The sequence below is a fragment of the Salmo trutta genome, chromosome 26, assembly GCF_901001165.1.
Source record: "Salmo trutta chromosome 26, fSalTru1.1, whole genome shotgun sequence".
Lineage (NCBI taxonomy): Eukaryota > Metazoa > Chordata > Actinopteri > Salmoniformes > Salmonidae > Salmo > Salmo trutta.
Window position 1 is genome coordinate 319,852 of NC_042982.1, and position 11,664 is coordinate 331,515.

The 11,664-nt window shown below is 39.3% G+C and overlaps 1 protein-coding gene across 1 annotated transcript; it reads left to right on the forward strand.

The window, feature by feature from the left end:
• Positions 1-2,921: 2,921 nt before the first annotated feature.
• LOC115162845 (somatostatin-2-like) lies at positions 2,922-10,327 on the forward strand. Its single transcript, XM_029714267.1, has 2 exons — positions 2,922-3,340; positions 9,959-10,327. Exons 1-2 carry the CDS (start codon positions 3,194-3,196, stop codon positions 10,154-10,156), a joined length of 345 nt encoding a protein of 114 aa, XP_029570127.1. The 5' UTR covers positions 2,922-3,193; the 3' UTR covers positions 10,157-10,327.
• Positions 10,328-11,664: the final 1,337 nt, after the last annotated feature.

Below are 11,664 nucleotides of genomic sequence, written 5' to 3' on the forward strand. Positions count from 1 at the left end.
TTACCTACAGCATGCTGACTGAACTAATTTTGCCTGGGCAGAAACACATTTTTCTCATTACTGGATACACACTTGAATAAAAAGTTAAGATTGAATTCCACCACTTTAAACCTCATATTCATTATCTCCAGCACCATACCAGTCTACATACTGTATGTGCAAATGGTCTGTAGTTAAAAAGATAAGAAGAAACAGTCCTAAGAATGCGCCACATGATGTCATCAACATTAAAACTGAAAATGGTGCTGGAGATAAAGAATACAAGTTTAAAAAGTGGTGGAATTCCACTTTAACTGCCTGTCTAGTTACCTGATGGCCTGTCTGTTTGTTGTATGTTATGTTGTCTATTGTGTGCTAAGAGTATGATAGCAATCTGGTAGAAGATTGGTACCTTATTGGGAGTACATCCATTACAGATCAGCTGTTAACGCCAGACAGCTGAAATAGGATGAGTTTTGTTATCAACAATTAAGTTTGGAGGGAAAAGCGTGAACATTACACTTAAAGCCAGCGAGTGTAATGCATTATGATGCATTAATAATGCACTGCCTTTAAAATGTGATACCCTTACAATATCTTTGTAGCATCTCAGAGTGATCCTGAGTTATTAACAATATTTTTGAGTCACATAGAAAGATTTACCAGATGTATGTGTATAAAAGATTGCGAGCCAATACATGCTTATAACAAGTCATTATGCATTACACCGACATAAGTAAAGTGTTACCAAAAAAGAATTTAGCAAAGAAATTTATTTTCATTAGAACGTCTTAGTAACTTTATCTTAGATTTGTAAACACTGTAGTTGGTTGAATACTGCTGTATACCCACAATGGACATATAGCAATGATGTTGTAATAATCACTTTGTCAGGGAGATATTGAATAATATGATTAAGAATTTGTTAACATGCTCTCAACTTGGCCCTTTAAATAGAGCTTTAGTGTAGTATTTATATGGAGAGATATAGTTATCATAATTTCACTGTCCATTGGCGTGTTGAATTAACTCCCATTTTGAATCTGTGTATTCTTTCCAATGGAACCATAGCCACTGTGTTGAACACATTTAATACCAAAGTGAGTAGGCTATGCATTTCCCATTTATCTGTACAATAATATTACCTTGATTTCCTTATTGCTTTCCAATGTTGTGCCTTGCCTGCACCCTTTTTAACTGACATCCTTGCTTTTCAAACCAAATATTGTACTATACTTCTGAGAAATACCCAGAAAAGTGTTGTCTGTATGGATACTGTTGCACTTAACTCTTGTATAGCCGATGTACTTCAACATTGTGTTTCGGTGCTCATTTCTGTGTGAATTCCTTCACTCCCTAATGGTAATGTCATTCATGTGCAAATTGTATTCTTTAGCTTGAGTTCGTTTAGAGATGTATTTAAAAGAAGAGACTGTTGTCAGCCTCGAGTTTAATGGTTTTCTGTTCCAGGAAGTGCTAAATTAACTTAAAGGTAAAGCAATTACTTAACTTTCTGCCATACTACTATGTATATCATCTACTGTATCATCTTCATTTCTCAGCCACAAGCATAGGGGTTTGGTAAATTAAACTGCCTTGTATACTTGACCATGGTACTTAACTCAAAGGCCGCTCTTGTTATTCTGTATTGCAAGCAGCAGCCACATTTATTAAACAAATAAGGGTCTGAAGCATTGTATGCCCAACATTTTCCCGCCAATAGTTGTAATGAACTGAAACAGTTCAGAATGGAATCTGTCTGTGTTTGTCACACTTGTTTGTGTGCATGTGCGTGTGCTTGCGTGTGTGTGCGTGCGTGTGTATGTGGGTGCTTGCGTGAGTGTGTGCGTGCATGTGCATCTGATACACATTTTCTGGGCTGTTGAAATGCTGCAACCCCTAAATGTAATTTACATGTCCTTTTAACAACCCTGAAGCTCTGCTATACCATTATTCATACAGTTGTACAGGTCACCTGTCATTTCCAAGCTCAATAGTGTTGTAACACAGTTAGAGAAATGTAGGTAGGCGTGACAATATTTCATTGTAATAAATGAGTGTTCATTTTTCGCTGCTATTTTATATTGTTGACTTCCAAAAAAAAATTATGAAGACGTGTCCTATTGTGTTTTTATCCTGATCAAAATTGCTTTCATGTCGTCCACCAGCCATTGAGTATGGGGATGAGGGTTAAAGTTACATTGACAACGTCTGGCAAAGCTTATTGTAGTTTATGTCTGTAATCCATAGCCACAGGGGAGCAGTGAAGAGCTACAGTAAAATGTAGCACAGTAGCAATAGCTACAGTATGATGCAGCCTTCTGTGCAAGTAAGCAGACATTTCAGCATTAACAGAAATAACCTATTAATTAGATTGAGTCTGTGAAATCAATTCCAAAACATTCCATGTAATGCTGTCTGAGGGATATCAGACAGATAGCACTCAGTCTATTATTCCTTTCAGAATAGGCCTTTACAAATCACACTTCAACAAATACATATCCACAATACAGTATGTAAGTGCAACTGTATAGTTTATTACATTTTTACCTCGTAATTCATGGAAACTGTGTTAACCATGGCAAACAAAATTATATTTTTCATATTTTATATAAACAAAGGCTAACCTGTTGATCCCACTGTAGCAATCAATGGCAAGGAATCTTTTGTTCGGCAGTATTCCGTGATGTTATCACTTAAGTTTAATATTTTACATTTAAGCGATGACTCTTGCTTCCTGTTTTTAAAGGCTTTTATGAAGCAGACATTTTCTGTTTGTATTTGATTTAGATCAGCGGTGTCTGCTAAATCCATATTGGCTAATTGTTTTATTGTCGCGCCTCCATCTAAAATCAATAAGTCTCAGAGGAGCTGCATTTGTGACTAAATGGCTGAACAAAGAGACGAAGACAAAGCGTACAGTGTTTCTAAGTGGTTTATGACACTGCATTCTATCATCGCCAGGCAGCCGGTGGGGAAAGAGGTTGGTGGTCCACACCCCCCACGTCCCTGACAGGCCACCTGTCACTCAACCCAGGAAGCAGAGTGACGAGCTGAGAGGGCGAGCTCTTTATAAGAGCCCCACAGAACTCTCATCAACAGAACCAGGCCTGCTCCATATCAACTGATCTAGATCCAGCACACCCCGGTCCAGCTTAGCTCAGCTAGTTTCACCGTGTCTCGTCCCTGCAAACCCAACCCAGCTCTGTTGGACATGAAGTTCTCCCAAATCCACTGTGCACTGGCCCTGCTGGGTCTGGCCCTGGCCATTTGCAGCCAAGGAGCCGCCTCGCAGCCCGACCTGGACCTCCGCAGCCGCAGACTCCTTCAGAGGGCCCGTGCCGATAGCATTGCCACACAGGTAAGCAGCCTTCGACACTGGCACACACCACAGGCGGCTGGTGGCACCTTAATTGGGTAAAACAGGCTCATAGTAATGTCTGCAATGGCATTACTCCATTCCAGCCATTATTATGAGATGTCCTCCCCTCAGCTGCCTCCTATGGCATACACATACCAAAAAAAGGGTGGTTCAGAAGAAGGAAGAGGTCCATATAGGAAAGAATAGGGCAGTTAAGTTATTGCTCTCACAGGATTACACTATTCAATTACAATTCTACGAGTACCTCTATACTGCACATAGGTGAGAAGCCAATGGCATGGTCACACAGATAGCATGCACTGTTCGTGTCATGACAAGAGAACATGAATACAGTACAGTACAACTCTCATAACGATTCCGGAACACCACTATTGACACTATGAGAACATAATGTGTCGTTAGTAAAACAGGTACAGCATAGTCCACACTGTGACTCACATACAGTACAGTGCCCTTCACTTCACAGTGAAACAGACTTACACACCAAACCGCAATGGAATTCAGTTAAACAGTCTGTGGTCAGGTTATCACATACTCACACACATACTATACACATACTAGGGCATAGACTCACTACAGCTGACACGTCTGTTGTACTTCTTTATTTAGGCAACATTAGTAACAGCAGTGACTACTGCAAGTCAATTCTAATCTGGACTTCGAAGCCAGTTCCACTGTTGATTTTCATTATTCCCCTCTAATCAAAGAGTGATTTAGACCTGGGACACCAGCTGGATGCAATCAATTATCAGGTTGAAAACCAGCAGTATTCTGGACCTCCAAACTCAGATTTGATTACTCCTGGACTACAATGAATTATTTCAGTTGTCAAGCCAAAACATGCAAGTATGAACTGGGAATGATAGTTGTATACAGTATCAGAGCTTTTTTAGTCATATACTGTTATTGTATACAGCATTCCCATCCCATAAGTTTTTTTCTAAATTTTTTTGGTTGAATATATGATTTGGAACATTCTGGTTAGTCACTCTCTAGTAGGGCCCACTTTGCATAAACTGGTTGAATCAACGTTGTTTCAACGTAATTTGTCAACGTCTTGTGATGTGGACTCTATATGGAAAATACATTGGATTGGAGAAAAGTCCACATAAACTGTTGTTTTGAGGGTGACATTTCAACCACAGGATTATGTCATCATGGTAACCAATTTTCAACATAGACAATCCTTGTATAAAATATGTTGAATTTGTACCTTTAGAATAATTTCATATCTTCAATGTTATATCCACTATCAGAAAGGAAAAAAAACAATAGGCTGGGCAACACATCCTACTGGAGAATTGATTCATCTACAGCTACATTTTGGTCTCCCTTTCAGTGTTTTAACCAAGCCCAGTCCTGCATAGCTATGATATTTGTCACATTATTACCAATATTCTATCATGAGAGGGATTGTTGAGAGATCTCCACAGAAAAACGAAATGATTCCCTGTTGCTATCAAAGTCATCCCAAAAATAGTTTTCACAGAGCAAATGAAATGTGACCATACTTTATCACTCATATATCATCAAGGACACTATTTAGGCCTATATTTGCAAAGTCATCAACAGCTATTGTTTAAATTCAACCTAGAATTCAACTTAATATAGACGATATATTGGCCTACGGTTTTAAGCTCTGGTTGATTTCAAATGTAATGATATTTAGTGATAATAAAACAGAAAAATACCCGGGCATGGGCTATAATTAAAACACTCTGAAGCACATACATAAACTCGTCAGTTTCAGCCCTGCAGAAGCCTCTGGTGTCCTAATTTCATCCATGCAAATTATGAGGGCACACAATTAAAATTCTGAATCACGGCATAGCTATTTATAGCCTATTTCACTGTTTAAAAGGGGCCTGTCACACCAAATAATGTCCCCCAGTCAAAGTGTCCCACTCTACGTCACAATGGGATTCGATCAACTGTTACCGTCCGTTGCTATATCAGCGGTGTGATGACCTAATGTTAAGAGTTTTGGAGATTATTACAGCCTAAATTACATTCTTTTCATCATTGCTATGCAAACAAGGCTGATTTCCGCAAAAGTTTTTTAGCTAATAAAATGAAAACATTAATTCTTACTACTTTTGGGTACCTTGTTAACACTACAACATGAAGTCCATGTCTTAAACATTGCTAAGTTTCGGAAATAGTAAAGAAAACGGGTAATCTGCTTGACACATTAAAGTTATTTACCTTACAGATCACGAAGTCAGCTAATTTCCACTCCATTCATATACAAATCCGTTTGATTCATACACTGGCTGTCATGTTTTTATTTTAACCTGCCCTACCCTTATCTACACTGAACTAATATAATTTCAGTAGTCCTCTACTATGATTTAAAAAATATATATCTTGCATAGCTCATATATGTATTTGTTGTAGGTCCTAGGATACAACAATGAATAATGTGGAACAAATAAATACCATCAAAGGATACTTTACAACTTACAATAATGTACCTTGCGAAACAGCTGTGAAAACCAACCTGGCAATATTTAAGATTTTAATACATAAACTTTGATTGTTTTTGGTACAGTTGTGTCATTCATTTATTTTCAAAGATTGTTTTGTGCACTCACATGGCAATCATAGACTAAAATACTGAATACTGGTGTGTGGAATTTTGCCTGTCAACTTGCAGACTCAGAAGGGGGACTTGAAAAGTCCAGGTATTTTTAGTTCAGTATTTTTAGTTCATCTGTGTATCTCACATATTATGTGTCCAGTATGATGGAGCAAGAAAACTTTTTTAGCAGATCAACAAAAAATAAATAAAAAAAAATATATATATATATATATATATATAACCAGGTAGGCCAGTTGCGAACTAGTTCTCATTTACAACTGCCACCTGGCCAAGATAAAGCAAAGCAGTTCGACAAAAACAACAACACAGAGCTATACATGGGATAAACAAACGTACAGTCAATAACACAATAGGAAAATCTATATACAGTGTGTACAAATGTAGTAAGATTAGGGAGGTAAGGCAATAAATAGGCTATAGTGGCAAAATAATTACAATTTAGCAGATAATGACAACATAACAACAGTAGCTGTAGATGATGTAATGTAAAGTTGGAGGGTGGTTGGTAGTGGAGGACATCAGGTGGATCAACGTCTGGGTGTTGGGCAGAACCAATAGGTCCTGGAGAACAGGTAATGGAGGACATCAGGTGGATCCACGTCTGGGTGTTGGGCAGATACCCAGACATTAACGGAAAAGGGTAGGAGACAGAGACTTAAACAAGAAAACACACAGGTTACACTTTACTGTGAGAAAATTTGATGTATTAGTGCAGTGTTATAAAATAAATTAACAGCAGGCAATCATTTTTACCTGGTCAAAAACCTCCACATCCTTCTCAGTCCATGCCTGAAGGGCGTACTCGAAGGCGTTCTGATCTGGTTTGACAACTTCCACCACATCAGGTGGGGTTTCAGTGATCTAAAAGTACATTATACAAAAATAGCAATAGACAAACAACAACACTAAAGTCAATCAAAAATTTGAAAGACTACAATAATTGTATATACAATTGCTTTGTTAACCTCAGTCAACAGCTGCGGCTCCCGTCCGTACTCGGCCTGAATGCTGCTGTTGTGTGCAAAGAGAATTACCTTCATGTTGTTCTCCCACCCTTCCTGGTACCAATCAAGGGACTTGCCCATGGCAGACTTGAGGGTCTGGTTGGTCCATTCACCAAACCTGGAGGAGGGGGTAGGAAAGCGATATCTACTGACAATGTAAGATATTGAAATATGTCTGATTATGTACCATGGAAAAACAAAAACAAATTGTAAAAAATAAATGAAATAAAACCTATAACATCCGTACCTTGTTCCAGCATTCATGACCTCGGTCACTCAAGATGACCTCAGGAGAACCGTGGGTGTTGAAGATGTCCACCATCGCCTTGGAGGTGGCCTCGCTAGTCTCGTCCTTGATGGGTATCATGAAAAATGAAAATCTATTTTTGGTTCCAAGCACCCTTTTTAATGGGTTACAGATGAGAATTTAGAGTTAAGCACATACTCTTCCTTTACTGACCTTAATGGGTATTGCTTCCACCCACTATGTAAAGTGATCGGTCGCCGGCAGACACCAGCTGTTGCCATTCCTGGATTTCGTGAAGGGTCCGATGAGGTCCACCCCTAACATTTAAAGTGTTAGAGAGAAGATTACTTTATTCTTACCCATATCTGTGTCATACAGTCTGCAGATTTTCATATTTGTAAGGATACTGACACACACACATTCTATAATACTCTGCTGTGGTCAAATAAAGAAAACATTTTAAAAAATTAATTGAGACACTTACCGATCATGTGCCATGGTGAAACAACTTTGATGGGCTTCAACTCCGGTGCCACAGTCTTCGCCCTCTCAAACTTCTGGCATGCTAGACAAGGTACTGACCTTTAAGCAATAAGTGATACATTGAAACGTGTGCTCTCTGATATGACATTATTTGAAATCATAATAATTTCAGATATAATAGAATGTGATTGATAAACAAAAGGTTATTTCACTTGCCCAGCTGTCCACCTCCTTGACAATTCCCCTTCAGAAGAAGCTTAGGTTGATTTTGGCATTCATGCACTTCACTACGAAATGTCCAGCATGCATCTCTGTCAGCTCCTTCTCCTGTTTTGTAAAAATCACCCTCTTGTGTGGCTGGCCATCCTTCCCCTGTAGGTAGATATGATTGCCTAACAAGTTGGAAGAGAAGAGTTGTTGAAATACTCACGTCTAAGTATATTTGCACTGCTGTCTTTCTCTCTCTGTTTCTCTCTCTCCATCTCTATTTCTGTCTGTATTCCACTCTCTTCTCACCTCTCTCCCCCTCTCTCTTTCGTCCTTTCTTTCTCCCCCCCTCTCTGTGTCTGTCTAGCGAAGACACCTAGTTTACACCTATCCATTTGATTGATCAGGTTTAACTTAGCTAGACACCTCAATATGACAGACATATAACTATATCAGTGGAGGCTGCTGAGGGGAGGACGGCTCATAGTAATGGCTGGAATGGAGTCAATTGAATGGTATCAACCACATGTGTTTGATACCATTCCATGTACTCCGTTCAAGACATTATTATGAGCCATCCTCCCCTCAGCAGCCTCCACTGACCTATATGTATAGCTAGCAACTAGCTAACGTTAGATGGAAAATGGTTGTGCATAGCTAAATTCGTCCAGTTATCTAATTGAATTTAACTGCTTAACGTTACCCTGAATTGTGAATTTCTCTGAATGTTGCGCCTCTTGCCGAGATCAGTGGTGTCTTCATAGTACTTCGCCTGGTTGGAAAGATAAAATAAAATCTCCTCGAGGGATGCCATTGAAGTGCAAGCTACATACAAACAGAAAACTGCTATAACAGTTACAGTAGCTTGCTAACGTTAGCTAAATAAAACTGTCTGGCTAGCTGGCTTGCTGACTAGGCAGGCTGAGGTGTATAAGTACAGTAGCTAGCAACAACAATCTATAAAAACAGCTTAAATAATTTATTCCTATTTAACAATATGTAGTTAAGACAAATAAATGGTAAAGAAAGGGTTCTCTCTCCAGTCTTTTCGGTCCTCTGAAGCAGCAGGTAGTCAGCAGGTTGTCACCATCAAAAACACCGTCCTTGGAGAGCAATTCTGAGGTAATAATTTTGCGCGGCCCGCTTTTATGCGGTGAAATAGAACTAGAACTACCTGCAGCCTCCTATGAGGTAAAATAGAGCCAAGCAACCCGCATAGCAACAGATGCTTTGGTTCATTACTTGATCCGGTCAGAATGTGGCAAGTTCTAGCAACAGCCTTAGCAACAGAAGCTAGAACTCATTGAATCCCATTGTGACGTAGAGGGGGACACTATTTGACCAGGAGACACTATTTGGCACGACAGGCCGCAGTACATGACATGTTGATATGATTTACATTTTTCTTCCATATGGCTGGTTTCACATTCGTCCCCTGGGATCATAAGGAACAATCATCTAAAACAATTGCTATGTGTATTTACAATCCCCTTCACCAGACGGATTACTCATTTACCTTGCTCTTATCAATAGCTCTTATCCATTTATAAATTACAGTGCATGGAGAATGCTGTTATCTCTATCGGAAAGTAAGTAGATGCTTTTTCCACTTGGAACTGGCAGGTTCGCTGTATCTTATTTATGGTTTCCTTATCTGTAGACACACCTCCGCCACACGTTCATTTCTTAGCTCTCCATTCCGAATGAATAGCAGGTGAATAGCATGCTATTCTCATGCTTAAATTTAAGGTCAGAATACTCAGAGAGAAAAGTGCATAAAAATTGAATTAAGTTCCATTTACGCGTGCTTAACTCAGGTTGGAATCGGGAACATAATGAGACATGGAAATTAACACTGCCTTAATGTGGTGGTGATCACATTTGTGTGTGTATGTGTGTGTATGTGCGTGCACACACGGTCACCTGTGTGCTTGTGTGTGAGTGTATGTTGTATGTGTAGGTTTCTGTTTGCTTTTGTTGATATGGGCTTCTGCTGGTGTGTATATGTGTGTGTTTATATTCTCCCAAAGTACGTCTGTCTTTCCTGCATGTAGGAGTGGAGTAAGCGAGTGATGGAGGACATTCTATCCGAACTGTCCTTGCCTGAGGTGGAGGCCCAGAAAAGTGTGGGGTCCACGGCTGAGGCCAAAGAGGACCTGGAGCGTTCAGTGGACAACTCCAACAACCTGCCCCCCCGCGAACGCAAAGCTGGCTGCAAGAACTTCTACTGGAAGGGCTTCACTTCTTGCTGAGGGAAGAAAAGCCTGACCACCTTATGACACGATGCTGCCAATCACATCACACCGCCAACCTGCATCTGACTAATGCAGCCAATCAACAGTTAGCTGTGCCTGATGACGATTCTTGAAATCAACAGAATGATGTACCTGCCAAATTTATGAAATAAAGAGAAAATAATTTTATTTCAGTGGGTCAGTTATTTGTATAACCAAAGCAAAGACTACCCTTTATTAATTTATGCATACATTACCCTTTATTAATTTATGCACAGATTACATCTAGTACTGGCTGATGTAACACTCAAATACAATCACCCTCAAACACTCACACTGACACTAGGTTAGTGAGTGGCTAATCCTCAAAAGGGCTTCAGTTTTTGAGATACCCCTACCTGTAGGACAAAACACAACCATGTTTTTTCACATCTTTAATGTCTCCCATTTATGAAATGGATAGTTTTGAAAAACTATTTTACTGCAAAAGTAGTAAAATGTATAGATATTGTGTCACACCCCGTAAACACAAAACATGCAGAATAATGCCTGGCTGGAGGGGGTTGGGCTACAAATTTGCTCTCATTCAGTGCTGTATGGTCATGCCTGACAAAAATACATTGTTACACATGTTTTTCGATGTTGTGGCTGTTGTAATCGGCTCTAAAGAAAAAACCCACTAAACCAGGGGTGTCAAACTAATTCCATGCCTAGTGTCTGCTGGATATTGGTTCCTCTTTTCAGTTAAGAACTAGACAACCAGGTGAGGGGAGGTCGTTACTAATCAGCGACCTTAATTCCTCAATCAAGTACAAGGGAGTAGCAAAAACCTGCAGACAACTCAACCTTCCGTGGAATACAAGTAGTCTGTTGTCTGCACTACATACACATCAGGATATCTTAATGCATCTTGGAAATATATGCCTGAAACACAGAGACGCAACAGGTGGAAGTATCAACTATGAATATTTATGATGAATGTAAGCTTTACTTTTTACTAGCTGATTAGTAGACTCTTTCCAAGTAAAATTCGCTCTCATTCAGTGCTGTATGGTCCTGCCTGACAAAAATGCATTCAGGTAAAAGTTAAAATCCATAATGGCATCCAAAATCTATTATGGCTGCCATAATACCATTACATTGTTGTTTAATCACCTGTATATGTTTAAAATGAGAGACATCTTTAATATTTGTGTATTGTACTTATGTCTTGTACTCAAAACTATTTTTGTGGAACTCAACTATGTCGAGAATCCAATAGGCCTGCATAATTACACTCAAACTGTCACGTCCTGGCCAGTATAAGGTTAATTGTTTTGTAGTTTGGTCAGGACGTGGCAGAGGGTATTTGTTTTATGTGGTTCAGGGTGGTGTGTTTTGTTAAAAGGGTGTTTGATTTAGTAATTCCGGGTGTTGGTTTATGTTTAGGTATTTCTATGTGGAGTCTAGTGAGTGTATGTCTATGTTTGGTTAATTGGGGTTGGGACTCTCAGTTGAAGGCAGGTGTTGTCTATCTGCCTTTGATT

Bases quoted from the DNA above. Each gene is read 5' to 3' on its own strand.
- LOC115162845 (XM_029714267.1), top strand. From the start codon at position 3,194: ATGAAGTTCTCCCAAATCCACTGTGCACTGGCCCTGCTGGGTCTGGCC. The intron at 3,341-9,958 runs GTAAGCAGCCTT...TCCTGCATGTAG, and splicing joins CCGATAGCATTGCCACACAG to GAGTGGAGTAAGCGAGTGAT.